At 25.6% G+C, this 17,094-nt stretch overlaps 3 protein-coding genes across 6 annotated transcripts in view; 2 read left to right on the forward strand and 1 right to left on the reverse strand.

The window, feature by feature from the left end:
- LOC103568478 (phytanoyl-CoA dioxygenase, peroxisomal) overlaps positions 1 to 6,204 on the reverse strand; it is a 42,778-nt gene extending 36,574 nt beyond the window's left edge. For both annotated transcript variants that reach the window (XM_014441104.2, XM_014441103.2), the window contains exon 1: positions 5,759 to 6,204. The gene's annotated coding sequence lies outside the window, so the exon portion shown is untranslated. The remainder of the gene's footprint in view (positions 1 to 5,758) is intronic.
- Positions 553 to 8,440, forward strand: LOC103568479 (scoloptoxin SSD14). 3 transcript variants are annotated; one of them, XM_008545366.2, is made up of 7 exons: positions 553 to 782; positions 6,214 to 6,447; positions 6,507 to 6,923; positions 7,004 to 7,454; positions 7,541 to 7,731; positions 7,802 to 8,045; positions 8,114 to 8,440. In XM_008545366.2, the coding sequence occupies exons 1-7, from the start codon at positions 757 to 759 to the stop codon at positions 8,375 to 8,377; spliced, it is 1,827 nt and encodes a 608-aa protein (XP_008543588.1). In that variant the 5' UTR covers positions 553 to 756; the 3' UTR covers positions 8,378 to 8,440. The 3 variants fall into 3 exon arrangements, with proteins under 3 accessions (XP_008543588.1, XP_008543587.1, XP_008543586.1); XM_008545365.3 differs by lacking the exon at positions 553 to 782 and adding an exon at positions 1,039 to 1,324; XM_008545364.3 differs by lacking the exon at positions 553 to 782 and adding an exon at positions 5,283 to 5,589.
- Positions 8,441 to 12,085: 3,645 nt separating this feature from the next.
- Positions 12,086 to 16,267, forward strand: LOC103568475 (glutathione hydrolase 1 proenzyme). The gene is made up of 7 exons (XM_008545358.2): positions 12,086 to 12,303; positions 13,633 to 13,850; positions 13,908 to 14,324; positions 14,406 to 14,856; positions 14,942 to 15,132; positions 15,204 to 15,447; positions 15,533 to 16,267. Exons 1-7 carry the CDS (start codon positions 12,286 to 12,288, stop codon positions 15,797 to 15,799), a joined length of 1,806 nt encoding a protein of 601 aa, XP_008543580.1. The 5' UTR covers positions 12,086 to 12,285; the 3' UTR covers positions 15,800 to 16,267.
- The last annotated feature ends 827 nt before the right edge of the window (positions 16,268 to 17,094 follow it).

The following is a 17,094-nucleotide window of genomic DNA, read 5'->3' on the forward strand; positions in this document are numbered from 1 at the left end:
AATTTTTTTTGTTGTAAATTAAAATTTTAAAAATTGTTGAGCCTAAAATTAATTAATTTATTTAAAAATATTATTTATTAATGTTTAAATATGGATTTTTTATAATAAATTATCACATTTAATTACATTATAAATAATCATATAATTGTAATCGATACTGTATTTTCTCACTGGCTGAGAATTTTTATGCCAATCTGTAAATTTTTTTTTTATTTCTTTTTTATAATGGGGAAGTGTACGTTGATGTAATGAAGAATAAACGGAACTAGAGACCTAGTAGCGTCATTAAACCACTTCCCATTATCATCCTTTTTTTTCTCTTACATTGTCTCTTCCTTCATCCGCCTTAATACAAAATCCAATTTTATTTTTAAAATTTTGTCCTACTTTATTTAAATTCAATAAATATTTATTATAATTCAAGGCGTTTATTACAATGTTTTTTATGTGATAATAAATAATTATCATCAAGTTACGTCTACGATAACATTAATAGTTCAAGTTTTAGAGTTATGTATATTTTATTTTATTTTACAAAGAAACGCGTCAGTAGTTTTAAGTCATCAACATTAAAACATTGAATAAAAGTTTTCTACTCCAAAAATTAATTTCAAATTTAAATAAATTTTAATGTATACTAAATTTACTTCTCGAAATTAGTTGATAAATTCACGCATAGTTATCACCAAATTTTTTGTGTTAATAATTAATATTTAATAAAAAATTTGAATCGTTTATTTAAAAGATTTAATTACAATGCCGAGTGTTGATAGATCTACTAGGTAAAGTATAACAATTGAAATATAATCCGAATATTAATAACAATAACCGTTTAATAATTAAATAAAAGTATCGTGAGGAGAGTTTAAAAATTCCGTTATTCGATCACAACTCGAGTTTACTGTCCCGCCTTGTCGTATTAATTTTTTTTATCGTCTTCACTCATATTTATTTTCTTTCCCCACTCATTGTACATTTTATACCTGAAAAATTCTTGCTCTTACAACAAAATATAAGGACTATCTCGACGACGAGAAGCTGCATTAGGAGTATACACAAGTATATACAACAAACTACAGTACTGATTTAGTGTTTAGTTGTAGATGAATCAACATGTGTTCACAACTTTCCAGCAGTATTGCGTGAGCAAGCAATCAGTCAAGCTTAAAGTACTCTTAACTATCAATAATTAAACTATTATATATAAATAATCGTTTTTCTATTCATACATTAAATTTATTAATTATTTACCATCAATTTTTTTTACTTTTAAAATCATGAAGCATCAAATAGAAAGTATTACAATTACTACTCAAAACTCAAAGTAAGTTTTTACTTCAACTTCATTTTACTTTATTACGTTTATAATTTATTTAAATAATACCCGATAAATTAAATAAAGTCATAATTTTTTAAATTTCGGAAAAAAATTATTTTAACTACGAGCCACTAAATCTAAAATTACTATCACACTGATCATTTTTATAATCCATGTAAGAAAATTAATGTAATGTGGCGTGTTAATAATAATTACAGTACAATATATCCAGTACTGGTAGCATTTCCAATGTATAGCACTTGAAAGTGATCTAATGTTGAAGGTCATTATTTGCCTTTGCAATTATCGAAAAAAAAATAATTTTGTCGTGATAAAAAATATTTAAATAGTTCATTGCTATTTTCATTTACTTGTTTTTTAAATATTAATAATTATAATTTTAAAACAACAAATAAATGACTAAATAAAAAAATTATTTAATTGCCACGTATAATTGATATAATTCTTTAAATAATTGTTTATTAGTCACACAAATATTGCCGGGAAATTTCAATTATTTTCTATATATAATTACTACTTTATTGCGCTAACATTAAATTTAATTAGTAATAAAATAATTGTAATTTTTGTGGTAACTATAAATAGTTTTTATTATCAATATTAAAAAAATATTATGACGGCTTATTTTTACTTCATATAATTTTAAAAGACAACACTCAACATGAACAATAAAATTACTCTTGATAACAATTGTTTCTCACTATATTTATGAACACACTAGTTTTTTTTTACTATTTCGTTGAATTTTTTATGAGAATTAACTATACGTGATTTGTAATAGATATGAATACAACTAAGTATTACCGTGTATTTATCTAAAATATTATTATTTTTTTTAAATATTAATAGACGCAAGTTTTTTTTTTATATATTAATATTGATAAATATTTTTCAGAGGTTTTTTTTTTATAAAGTTTATTTTGAACTAATAAACACTTGTTGACTTTAAAAAATTTACACAAAGTATTTTTATCACAGATATACTTATGCTAACATTAATACAATAAATTAATAAATAGTAAACTTGATAAATTTGAAAAAAATTCGATTTAATTAAATTCAAGTTTTCGTTATTTAAGATAAAATTTTATTATAAGACAATAAGAAAAAAAATTATCTTTATTGTCAGTTAAGATTTTTATTGAGCAATTCGACATGAAAATTAATTTTTTTCTTAAGATAAAAAATGATTCTATAAAATCGTTATACATTTTTATTTTTATTTATTTTGTTTTAGTAAAAAAAATCTTTCTATTAATAGACCAGATAAAACTTTTTGTTGAAATTTATAAGTTCAGTTAAATTTCTGTTTCATGTTACCGTAACATTGAATGAATAAATTTAAATTATTTTTTTCCTGGTAATTCAAAAGTCTCGATAACTCGATAAAAATAAATTTTTATTGTTAGAACACAATTGACTAAAAAAAAAAAACTTCCTTTTGTATTTTCACAAATAAAATTGATATTAATTTAATAAAAAATTAAATTTTATGTAATTTTTTTTTTTACGTATTAAAATTTTATCAAATTACATAGTTTTTTTTCAAAACAAAATTAATGAATCGTTTAAAAATCCGCGAAATTTAAATTATTTTAACATTTAAAACTTATCATTTCCCATCAAATCAGAAAATAAAATATTTTGAATACATTTTGCAGTTAAGATAATAAATTATTATTCAAAATTACGAAATTTTCATCAACAAATATTTTTAAAGGTAACTTGGCTAATTATCCACGACAAAAATATTAATGAGTTAAAATACTCTCAAGCAAAAATAAATTTGTATAAATATTGAGTGATTTAAACGTTGATTAATAAATATTTATATGAAAATACAAAAATTACATACACAGAAAAAAACGATTTCTTGGCACTTAAAATTTTTTCTTGTTCTAAGAAAATTTTTACTTGACCCAAGAAATGTTTTGTATTATAAAGTGAAAACAAAAATTTTCTTGGGGTGACAAAAAATTTTCTTAGAACAAGAAAAAAATTTTTCAGACGAGAAAAATTTTTGTCTTCAATTCATAATACAAAATATTTCTTGCGCCAAGAAAATTTTTTTTTTCTGTCCATATTTTCTTATTCATAAAATGCAAAAAACTAATAAAATATAAATTTTGATAATCATTATTGATTAGTAAATGTCCTTATTTATGTTACCAATACTGAATTTGTCATGTATAATTATGATAGCGTGTATCTTTTTATGCAATTATAAAATATCATTATTGGTTTTTAAATTATGATTTAAAATGGCATTATAATAAGTTGCTCCAGAATTTCTCTATGCACAGACAACTCCATAAAAATTCTCCACCTAAAATATCTCTAAGGTAAAAGACCTAGTACTCGATCAAAGAACTAGTACTACATCACTCCATGTATTTGTATATTTATATTTAGTAAAATTTATTAATTATAGATTTACATGAGTGATCGGGTACTGAATCTCTTAACTTATCGTAACATAAAACTATCCTTGAATTCTGATTTACTTCAGAACATCTTCACCTAGAACAATTTCCCACGGGATAACTCTAATCCAAAACTTTTCTAATCAATGACAAGTCTAAAAATTTAGTTTTTTCTTTAAAGTTTAATTTGTCTCAAAGAACGATAATTTAACAATCATCATTTACACGAAAAAAATGATGCTCAAAATTTTAATAGTTTGTAGTTTATTTTCGACTTAAAATTAGCATATTCGATACTAATGTTAATCCAGGATGATTATATATATTACAAAATGGCTATTATTTATATTTAAATTTGATGCACATAGAAGAGCAAAATTTGTAATTCCGAATATTAAAATTAATATGAAAAAGAATCGATGAATTAGTATTTACAATTATTATTATTCAAATGAACATAGAAAAATTTTAAAAATGAAGGACCAAAAAATTAGTAAACGCGCATATTAATATATAAAGATCTAGTATACGAATTTTTCATTTTATTTGATATATGTATATAACAAATTAATTTATAATAATGAATAAATATAATTTTATATTAATTATTAGTCAACGAGATAGAATTTATAAAATAAGAGTTAAAAGTTTTCGGTATTTTTATGAGCAAAAAATCAGTATCTAGTATACTAATTTTTAATTTTATTATTTACCACTTATTCGATTTACGTATATTGTAAATTAATTTATAATGATGAATCAATGATATTTTAAGCTAATAATTGATCAGTGATATCGAATTTATAAAATAAAAGTTAGTAACTTTTGCAATTTTCGGCTGGAAAAATTAGTATCTAAGATACCAATTCTTAATTTGAGCAATTATTACTTTTTAATAGATTATGCCATAAATTAATAAACTTTCACTAATAAGTCACGTATTGTACCTAAAAGTAATAATATTTACTTACTTTTTGAAATAATTGATAGTAGTTCTTAGGAATCTAAAAAAATTAGTAAACTACTTTGCATTAAGCACATAATAGTACTAATTATTCATAACAGATTCCACTTTTTAGTATTATTTATTAATTTTTAATATTCTGTTTTTCCCGTGTACTTCTTAGTCATATTGATTTCTTTGAGTATGAACCAAAGGATGAGTGAAATTTTCCATGAATATTAAAATTTTATAATGTATTTATATTACCTACTATTACTACCATTAGATAATTTGCTTTTTTGTGATTTAATTTCTATATATTTGAGTGTATAACAGAATTTAAATAATAAAATAAATGAATTGAATTGCGCGTGCCTGAATTGATTTTTCTACATCAACTAAATCAGTATTAACTCGTCTTCCTACAAAAATGTTTTCTATGAAAACGTTAAAAACTACAATATGTAAACTAATTAACAAATAAAAATAAATGTAAATAAGTTTAAATAAAAAAAAAAAACTACAATAATAGCAATAATTTTAAATGGAATCATCAATAAAAATTGCCTTGCTTGATAATCAATTGTCTCAGTTTGTATTATGGAATGTTGGAAACGATCAAAGGTGAAGTCTACTAACGTTCGTAGAAGACGGATGACTTTGCCAATAGAAATTGAGAGTTCACGAGCAAAATATAACGATGATAATAAAAATATAAATTGTGATATTGATGATTATGACAAAAGTGATGATTATTATTGTTGTTGCAATATGAATAGTACTTTATTTAATCAACGTAATGACCAAGCAGCTGTACAATTAATTTATTCTGTAGACAGTAAAGATACAAGTGATTTTTTTGTCAATAATAAAAATAATACAATGTGAGTGGGGATTCAATTATTTTCTGTGATTGTATTGTAATTCAAATTGATTCAAATAATAAAATATTCCCATCACTTTCTATTATTAACTTTCATTACTTTCATATATTTTTTAATCATATGTTAAACTTATTTATAATGAATAAATAAATAAATAAAAGTTACTTACAATTAAATTACGTACAACAAAAACAAAAATAACTTTATTGTTATCACCGTTGAGGTTAGAAAATGTTTTAGATTTTATTTTAAAATAATTATTGTTATTTATTGTTGCGCTATTCGTTTATTGACTTGATAAATTAATTATTTGGTTAATTAATTAATTAATTACTTGAATGCAAAACTTGTTGATAAATAATACCAGAAAACTTGACACTCGAATAAATATTTATGATTTGCAATTCGCGATATTATGGTCCAAAGTGTATATATTTGTTTGCTGGAAGTCGAAGATTATCAGATTATTAATTAGTTTACTTTTTATTGCCAATTTAAGAAAGTAAATAATAAATAAAATATACCAAACAGCTGATAAATTGAACGAATCATATAACAGATTTTGCGCGGGTGATTTGAATTTTTTTTTTGCAAAGATTTATTTTAAAATTTAAATAATTTCAGATGGAGATCGAGACGTTGCAAAATAATTGCTGGTTTGGTGGTACTTGTTATAATAGTTATAGTAATAGCGGCTGTATTAATTTCTAAGGGAAATAAAAAAATAGATGATAATAATGACGACGTTGATAAAGTACCTGATGTTGAAGTACCGCAACCACCATCATCGAGTAAACTAAGAAAATTTAAAGGTGGTGCGGTATGTGTTGATGACGCTTATTGTGCAGAGATAGGAAGGTAAATTACAATTATTTTTAATTGTTTTGAGTTTGTAAGCTAATTATGTTTAATTGTAGGAGAACATTATTAAGAAATGGTTCAGCAGTTGATGCTGCAATCGCCGCGGCCCTTTGCAATGGTATGGGTAATATGCAGAATATGGGACTTGGTGGTGCGTTTGTTATGACAATTTATGATAGAGCGACGAAAAAAGCTTACTATTTAAATGCTCGGGACAGAGCACCTCTGGCAGCTCATGAAAATATGTATGAGAATAAAGGTGAAAAGGCTACATTCACAGGACCACTTGCTGTAGCAGTGCCTGGAGAAATTGCTGGTTACTGGGCAGCACACCAACGGTTTGGTAAATTACCATGGGCTGATTTATTTACAGACGTTATTGAATTGTGTGAAAAAGGATATACGTTATCACAAGCACAGTGGAATGATTTATTTCAAAATAAAGCGAGTATTGAAAATGATCCGACATTGAGGTAAAAATTAATTGTTAATTTATTTTCGTTGGTAGATAGATTAGGATCAATAATTGGTAATCATTATTTTTTTTTTACAGATCCTTGTTTGTAAATGAAACGACAAAGAAGTTTAAAACACCAGGGAGTCTTATTAAACCTGACAAACTTTGTGGCACATTTAAGGTCCTTGCAGAAAAAGGTGCTAATGAATTTTACAATGGAACACTGGGACAAACTCTAGTTGAAGATTTACGTAAACAAGGTGGGATTTTAACGATGGAAGATTTACGTAATTACTCGGCTATATGGCAAGACTCACTGGAAACTGAATTGTCTAATGGAATTAAATTATTTACATCAAATTTTCCAAGCAGCGGCGCACTGCTTATATTTGTTATGAATATTTTTGATGAATTTAAATTTACACCAAACAGTATAAATGGTGATGAAAATACTGTTGAAACATATCATAGAATGCTTGAAACTTTTAAATTTGCCTATGCTGTCAGAAGTAAATTAGGCGATCCTGATTACAATGATCTGACAGAGGTATTAACAATACATCAATAAAAATTACTATTTAGTATCACCTGAGTTGTTAAATATTAAAAGAATATTTTTTTTTATGTATATAGTTAACGAAGAATTTAACATCAAGAGATTATGCACGAGCGATAAAGGCCCGAATAAATGACTCAAGAACATGGAATGATGCTGCACACTACGAAGGTGGTACTCAACTCCTTGAAGATCATGGTACTGCGCAAATATCCGTTTTATCACCAGCTGGAGACGCTGTATCAATCACTAGTACTCTCAACACTTTGTAAGCGTCATATCAGTAAATATTAATAGAGGAGTCAATATAAACTAACTCTTATTAATAATTGTTCCAGCTTTGGCAGTGGTTTAGTCAGCGAAAGAACTGGAATTTTGCTCAACAGTGGCATGGATGATTTTTCAATACCTTCTGTAACCAATTACTTCGGTCTACCTGGTAACGATAAACAGAATTCAATCGAAGCCGGTAAAAGGCCTTTGTCTTCAATGGTGCCATCAGTTCTTGTAGATCGTAACGGTGATATTCGTATGGTCATTGGTTCATGTGGTGGTACTAAAATCACTACATCAGCAGCTTTTGTAAATATTTTACACCAACAAATCGTTCAATATTCAATACAAAAATAATTAACAAAAGTATTTTTTAGGTGATGGCAAGAACTCTGTGGATGAATAATACAATAAAAGAAGCAATTGACGCTCCGAGAATTCATCATCAACTCTTTCCAATAACAGCTGGCTATCAATTTGGTGTATTAAAATCTGTCATTGATGGATTAAAAAAACTTGGCCACCAGACAGCGCGGTACAGAGGTCGAGGCAGTGTCGTGTGTGCTATTGAACAAATAAATGGTACTATTTATGGCAATGCCGATTACAGAAGAAACGGGGATGTTCGTGGTATTGACTGAAATTTTTAATAAAGTTTTTATTTATTCTTCTTTCTATTAAATTCGTCATTCAATTAATTTTTATTAACGTTTTTTATTTGACCAACCCAAACCGTTTTAAACATAAAAAAAAAATAACTTAATTACAAATTTAAAATGTTATATGTACAAATTTGCATATAAATTTGATGATTAATTTGCATACTCATTATCTACACTAAATTATGTAACAAACATATCACTCGAACAGTATTTTTGTAGATACATTACGAAAGCTAAACGAATCATTCTCAATAAGTGAATTGAATAAAACTTTTTTCTACCTTTTATTCTTTTATAATTTTTTGTTTTTTTTTTTTTTTTTCCAAAATAATTTCAAAGCTCAAAAAGTTATGGAAATTTATAATCAAGAGAGTCAATAATTGTGAACATAAGACTTGGAACTTTATATGAATTTTAAAAAGAATACTCTAAAATTAATCAAGTGACTTAAATATTACAGGGTGGCCACAAACCGGGAATATCGGGAAATATCATGGGAATGTCAGGCAATTTCGAAAAGTATCCGGGAATAAAATTGCGACAGTTCAAAATTAAAAAATTTTTCAATCATACGCTACAAACATTAAGGGATATGAAAAAATTTCAAATTTTTAACAGGTTGTAACTCGAAAAAAAATATTCGTACGATGAAAACAAAAACGGCAAATTGTAGCTTTGTGTCTAGTTCTCTGATCTGGTCTTTAAAATTTTTTATTTTGTGCAGTTCCGGATTGAAAACTATCAAAAATGACATTTACCGAATTTTTGCTCGTCTTAAAAACGGTATTCAAACTTGAATCAATTTTTTCGATAATTATGATTGATTTTTGATTGCTCCGGAACCGTTTACATAAAAAAATTTTAAGACCAGATTAAAAACTAGACACTTGAAGCTTTTGTCTTTTCATTTTTCTTATACGACCCTTTTTCTAAAGTTACATACTGTTGGAACTTACTAAAACATTTGAAATTTTTTTTAATATCCTGTAATTTTTGTAACCAGTGTATTTTGAATTTATTTGAATCATAACATTTCTTATTAAATATTTTAACTTACAAATTTTTGACATGGAATAATCCAAAATTGGGAATATTAATTTATTTTATTGCCATTTTTTATGGGTTCTTGCATGATTTAATTATCAAATTAAATTATTGAAAATGAAAAAATATTATAAAAACTTTGAATATCTAAATGATACAAATAAAATTTCTAAATCAGAGAAAAATGTGAAAAACTTTACTGGAAAACCGGGAAATATCAGGGAATTTTTAAATCATTTCTTTGTGGCCACCCTGTTATTAAGACATTTTTTTTTACAATTTGAATCAAAATATGTTTTTTAAAAGTATTTTATATTTTTTTACGCTTTTGAAACCAAAAAAAAAGAAAACCTCATTTATAATTAAACTTTTTTTTAAAAAGTCATTATTTCTGACACGTGATTATTATTACTGTTACTAATAATTAATTTCTTATTCAAATTTTTGTTCTTGAAATAAAAATTTCTATAATAATTTTATGATGAAGTAGAAAGTGAAATTCTACTTTAAAAACACACTACCTGTCGTTAATTTTCAATTTCAAGTTTTATAAATAATTCATAAAAGAATATAAGAATTAAAACTTGCAGTATTCTATTATTGTAAGCAAAAGTAAACTTTAAGATAAATAAAAAAAAATATTATTTATAGAGAAATAGCTATCGTTTGACATTGATCAGTAATTTTTATATTTATTTGAATTAAAATTAACCATCTAAATTATTTAATTTCAACAAGACGTTGGTTTTTTGTATCATTACCGGCTTAAAGTTAATAAATACTTAAAAAATTATTTTCAAATACTGTATAATCTGGTTTTTTAAATTCAGTATATTATTTTTGTAAAATCACTTGGCAATTTTTAAAACTTAATCCTAATAAGTAAAATATTTATTAATTATGGAATTATTTATATTATCTTTCTACTATTCGTTATTTTATAATGACAAAACTTTTTAATTATATACCAAATAGCATAGAGATAGCTTCTAGATGTCATAAAAATATCTTTAAACAAATTTTTCGATCGTAAAGCACACTCTGATGCTTCGCATCATGAGTCGTGCAAAAAAATATTATCATATCTCAAAAAAAAGTTTTTCTATATAAATAAGACGTACAGATGTTGGTTCCAGAATTAATAGAAAATTTGTCTTCTTTTTCCCGTCTTAAAAAAGTTATCTTAATTGACAAGTCATTCAAATGACTTATTTCATAATTATCTGTAATTTATGACAGCATTTGTGTCACGTCTTCTAAGGACATTCTCCGACAGAACCCTCACTTTTTAAAAACATTCAATAATTTGCAACTGCCATCGCTGTATTCAAATTTTATTAATTAATTAAAAAAGATTTAATCATTGATTGAAAAAAGGACAACGTAATTTCAATTTTGCCAATATATAGAATTTCTTCGGTGAATTTCTTCGGTGAATCCTCATCATCGTTTCCAGTGAAAGCAAAAAAAACTATTATGTTCTATTAATTAACACACAATGCAATAATCTTCGTATCTATCAAAGCAGTAATCGTTTTTTGGTTCTATTTGTTTTTCTTTAAATTTATAATTATATGAATTATGTTATGTATACTGCCGATCGGCGTAAATATATATAAATAAATAAATATAGATTTGAAAAAAAAAATTACTTACAATTGTTATCGATTAGGAGTTGAATAAAATTTGTTAAATAAATTTTAGCTTACAAAAGTTGGCGTTTCGAATTATAAAACTGACATGTAAATTCTACTGAAATTTATTTAACGAATTCCGTTTAACTCCTGATTGACAACAATTGTGTTCTTTTTTTTTTTCGAATTTATATCTTGGCAAAATTGTAACTGCGTTGTCCTTTTCTCAATTAATGCTTTAATTTTATTGTTAATTAATTAATAACATTTCAATACGATTATAATAGTTTAAAAGCATTAAAAATTTGTATCAAGTGGGGCGATTTGGTGGCTTATCGATAGATCAAAAAACAGCCTCAAAACTATCTTATAGATGTCACAAATAAAAGCCAAGTGCGCTGCTTGGGATTGACTGACTTGTTTAAGATGACAAAAATAATACAAGTATCAACAAATCGCGATATTAATTTTCATTACTATGAAGTATTAAATATTACATGTATTGTAATTTAATACACATTCATTATGAATAGAATTTAAAGTACTTGTACATAATAAAATTACAATTATTTTTTTCTCATGTTGTATTCAATTGGAAATTTTTTTCTTATTAATTTTTGATGATTACAATAGACGCTATAATGGAACATTGGACGATAAAAAAAATCCTAGATTGTCTTACTTTGAGTATTGTTATCTCAAATATTCATTTTTATTTTGATTAAAAGTTTACAAATTCATGTTTAGTAAGCAATATAATCTCTATAAAAAAAAACAATAAAATTCGAGATTGGTTTTTAAATAAATAAAAGATCTTACTCGAGTCTATTATGAGATGTACAGGTTTTATTATTAATAGGATTTTGAAGGATATAATTAATAGCAGCTTTATTACAATACTAAATTACTGGCTATTGTAAACAAATTGCACTATAGTTAGTAATTTAATTATAGAAGATCATTAAACTTTGACCGTTTTACATATTTGTATGTAGTGATGATTCCAACACAAGTATAAATTTATTTCCATAATTATATCAGGGAACAGATATTAATAATTAATTTATTCATTAATAACAATGAATTTATAAAATACAAGAACCAGAGAAAATAGAAATAATTAATGTAAATTATAAATATTAGTGAACAGTTTGTAGGATTTATAACAAAATATTTATTTAAAAAATATTTTGTGTAATTTTCGAGGTAATGACTACTAAAGACAAGGTAATAAAATATTTAATAACTAATTAATTGATATATATTTAAATAAATAATTATTTGAGTGAAGATTTAAATCGTAGATCGAACGTTTTTGACGTTAGAACGTAAATTAAACTTTTAAAGACGTAAGTGATATAAAAACGTATACTCAACGTTTGATAACGTAAATAAAGCTTTCGTAATCGTGAATTGGACATAAAATCTATTAAAATTTGAAAAAATTATCTAGACACTATAAAATAAGAATTTGTCTAGAATGTTCTAGAAACTTTAAAATAAGAAGTTCTCAGCAACTGTAAAAAATTTGTGGGATCTTCGAGAAGATTATTCTTTAGATGGTTTGTTTCTTGTGATTTTTAGAAACTAACAGACTATCTAGAAGCTAGAAGTCAAAAAATCTCCTAGAAGTTCCGAAAAATTTCTCTACAGCTGCTAAGAATTTTTATTTATCGGCTTCTATAGCTTCTATAGGATAGAGGTACCGCTTTTGGCCACTTTAAGGCCAGACAGAAAAATTTAAATAAAATAATCTATAAAAGATGCGATGTCATAATTAAATTTTAAAATGTAAACACAGATATTTTCATCACTCTATTACTATGGAAATTCTATTTTATACTTTTTCATCAATTAAAATAAAGTGTTAAATGTTTAAAAATGGTGCAGTGGCCATAAATGGTGCCTTTACCCTATAGTCTGTACACAGAAAAAAAAATATTCTTGCTGAGAAATTTTTCTTAAGACAAAATATATGTACTCTCAATAATCATCAAGATTGTATATTCTTGTCTTAAAAATTTATAAATTTGATAGAAAAAATATTGTTTATTTGTTTAATAATTTTTAGATTTATCTGGACATGTGAAATTTAGTACACTTTTCTTTTCTCCAAATTCTACTTGTGAAAAATATTTAATTTATGAAAGAAATTATCTAAAAATAATTATTGAATCAAGAAAATCTCTTTTAAGTGATAGTAATTTTTTCTCTCAGTGTTTCTCTTATAAGCACGAAAAACTGACCATCTAGAAAATATTCTCGAAAATTCCACACATTTTTTTACAGTTGCTAAGAACTTTAATTTCGTATTTTCAAATTTCTAAAAAATTTTTTCAAGCTGTAATAGATTTTATCTACGATTCACGATTATGAAAGTCTTGTATACGTTTTCGAACGTCGAGTACGTTTAAAATACGTTTGTATACTCATTTCCGTCTTTAAACATTCAATTTACGTTTTTGACTTCAAGAACGGTCACTTATTTGTAATTTAAATTTAGAATATTGGAATTATTAATTAAATTATTTACTAATTACTTTTGTGTTTATTTAGAATATTACAGGTGACAAAATACCATTTAAATTCATAGCTATTATGGTTGCAGTAACTGCAATAATATTTACATTAATTTTATCAAGCACTCAAACTATAAAAGATAATGATAAAAACTTTAATTTGAAAATACCTACGCCCTTAACTGCAGGTAAATTGAGAGAATTTAAAAGCGGTGCGGTATGCGTTGATGATGCTTACTGTGCAGAGATAGGAAGGTAAATTATAATCATTTTTATTGATTTTATTTGTAAGCTAATTATGTTTGATTATAGAAAAACATTAGCTCGAAATGGTTCGGCCGTAGATGCTGTAATTGCCGCTTCACTTTGCAATGGCCTTGGATTCATGCAGAGCATGGGAATTGGTGGTGGATTTGTTATGACAATTTATGAAAGAACTACGAAAAGAGCTTATTATTTAAATGCTCGAGATCGAGCACCTCTGGCAGCTCATGGAGATATGTTTTGGAACAAAAGTGGAACGGCTTCATTCAAGGGACCACTTGCTGTGACAGTACCTGGGGAAATCGCTGGTTACTGGGCAGCACACCAACGATTTGGTAAATTACCATGGGCTGATTTATTCACAGATACTATTGAATTGTGTGAAAGAGGATGGATACTATCGCAAATACAACTAAATGATTTATTGCAATATGAAGCGAGCATTAAAAATGACCCGACATTGAGGTAGAAATTAATTGTTAATTTATTTTCGTTTGTAGATAAATTAGGATCAATAATTGATACTCATTATTTTTTTTTTTACAGATCCTTGTTTGTAAATGAAACGACAAAGAAGTTTAAAACACCAGGGAGTCTTATTAAACATGACAAACTTTGTGACACTTTTAAGGTGATTGCAGAAAAAGGTGCTAATGAATTTTACAATGGAACACTGGGACAAACTCTAGTTGAAGATTTACGAAAACAAGGTGGGATTTTAACGATGGAAGATTTACGTAATTACTCGGCTATATGGCAAGATCCACTGGAAACTGAATTGTCTAATGGAATTAAATTATTTACATCAAATTTTCCAAGCAGCGGCGCACTGCTTGTATTTATTATGAATATTTTTGATGAATTTAAATTTACACCAAACAGTATAAATGATGATGAAAATACTGTTGAAACATATCATAGAATGATTGAGACTTTCAAATTTGCCTTTGCTGCTAGAAGTAAATTAGGCGATCCTGATTACAATGATCTGACAGAGGTATTAAAAATACATCAATTAAAATTACCATTTAGTATCGGCTGAGTTGTTAAATATTGAAAGAATATTTTTTTTATGTATATAGGTAACAAAGAATTTAACATCAAAAGATTATGCACGAGCGATAAAGGCCCGAATAAATGACTCAAGAACATGGAATGATGCTGCACACTACGAAGGTGGTACTCAACTCCTTGAAGATCATGGTACTGCTCACTTAGTAGTTTTATCACCAGCTGGAGATGCTGTATCAATTACAAGTTCCATTAACACTCCGTAATATTTACTCTACATCTTTTGCTTCTATTAACGATTTCTTTCACAAAACTACTGGGTTTTTATTATAGCTTCGGTAGTTTCCTAGTAGGAGAAAAAACAGGAATTTTATTCAACAACGGTATGAATGATTTTTCAATTCCGTCAGTTGTAAATTTCTTCGGGCTTCCAGGAACAAGCGAAAAAAATTCAATACAACCTGGGAAAAGACCTTTATCATCAATGGCACCATCAATTTTTGTAAACACAGATGGAAATGTAAAAATGGTAATTGCTGCGTCTGGTGGCACTAGAATTATTACTTCTTTAGCTTGCGTAAGTCCACCAATTAAAGTTTCAGTAAATATATTTAAATGAAATATATTTAAAATCAATTATCAATCATTGTCGTTATTATTAGACAATAGCACGAATTTTATGGATGGGTAATACAATAAAAGAAGCCATCGATGCTTCGAGAATTCATCATCAACTTTTACCAATGACACTCAGTTACGAATCTGGCATATCAAAATCCGTGATTAAGGGGTTAAAAGATTTAGGACATACAGTATCTCAAGATAGCTATCAAGCTTACAGTTTTGTAGCTGCTATTTTAAAATCAAACAATTATATCTACGCCAACTCAGATTTTAGACGGAACGGCGACGCATGTGGTATTAATTAACATTAAGCACTAAATTTTATAAATTTTTACATAACTTTATTTGTATTATTTTTATTTTAAATAAGAAAAAAAAATCTAGTATGAACTGTAATTTTTAAAAAATGTCTCATATTTAATACTTCAACATTTAAATAGCAATATTACGAAATTCATGACCATATTAACAAATATCACTATCAACTGTTGATATGCACATATATGTATATGTATTTATATACATATATTTTTTACAATGTGCCATCTGGTAAATTAATTTGATTATATTTAATTATTCATTTATTATAATTAAATAAAAAAAATTAATCTTAATCGATTTTTTTTTTAATCTTTAAAGTTTTTTTTTATAAAAATATTAAATTCATTTTGTTTAAAAAAAAAACAACAGTAGTGACTAATAAACTGCCTTGAAATGAAAGCACAAGACAAACACACACACACACTTATATATATATATATATATTTTTTTTTTTTGTCACTAGTATACGATGAAATATCTTACTAATTACTGATTACAAGTAGCCTATTTGAAGCATAATTATTAAAGTAAAAGAAAAAAAAAAACAATTTGAAATAATGAATTAAATTAATTAGTAAAATACAACAACATCGAAGTATATTAATAGAGGTCATTGAAAATATTATTGAGATTCATACTGTAATTCCTTGAAGCTTGTTGACCTTGGTTTCAAAATAATTCATTGAACTAATCAAAACATACTTTACCATCATTAAGTACTTCCGCATTTAGATAATAACTAAAAATACTTATCAGTTGTTTGTAAACAAGCCTCTGTTTAGTTGAACTCCTTTCAACCCTAAAAAGTAATTTTAATTATTGAATGCAAAAAAAACTAAACTTTTATAAATACAAAGTCTCAACAAAGAAATAATCAAAAATGATATCAGAAAAAAAAATGTTTTTAAAGCTCTACGTCAATGATAACGATAAAAATATAAACAAAATGTTAATACCATATATTATTTATCGTTATCATTTGATAGTATAATTTTTATTTACTTTATTAAAAAAAAAAAGAAATTCTCTCATCATTTCTCAATGTCCTTTTATTTATATCCATTATTTTGTCTCATGACTCATACATTATCAACTATCAATCATGAAACAATTGTAAAAATAAACTGACTCAATAATTTATGTATTTAGAGTTACAGTTACGGGACGTTTTTTTTTTCTTTTCTTATAGATGTATACATGTACATGTACTGCAGATAAATGTTTACATGGAGTAAGTTATTTTTTAAAAAAAAAGTGTAACCTGAATTAAAATATTGTC

Source organism: Microplitis demolitor, chromosome 2, assembly GCF_026212275.2.
Source record: "Microplitis demolitor isolate Queensland-Clemson2020A chromosome 2, iyMicDemo2.1a, whole genome shotgun sequence".
NCBI classification, from domain to species: Eukaryota; Metazoa; Arthropoda; class Insecta; order Hymenoptera; family Braconidae; genus Microplitis; species Microplitis demolitor.

Excerpts from the sequence above, each read along its gene's own strand:
- LOC103568479 (XM_008545364.3), top strand. The coding sequence starts at position 5,306 with ATGGAATGTTGGAAACGATCAAAGGTGAAGTCTACTAACGTTCGTAGA. Across the intron at positions 5,590-6,213 it reads AATAATAAAAATAATACAAT|ATGGAGATCGAGACGTTGCA; the intron begins GTGAGTGGGGAT and ends AAATAATTTCAG. Across the intron at positions 6,924-7,003 it reads GAAAATGATCCGACATTGAG|ATCCTTGTTTGTAAATGAAA; the intron begins GTAAAAATTAAT and ends TTTTTTTTACAG.
- LOC103568475 (XM_008545358.2), top strand. Across the intron at positions 14,857-14,941 it reads ATTACAATGATCTGACAGAG|GTAACAAAGAATTTAACATC; the intron begins GTATTAAAAATA and ends TTATGTATATAG. Across the intron at positions 15,448-15,532 it reads TTATTACTTCTTTAGCTTGC|ACAATAGCACGAATTTTATG; the intron begins GTAAGTCCACCA and ends CGTTATTATTAG.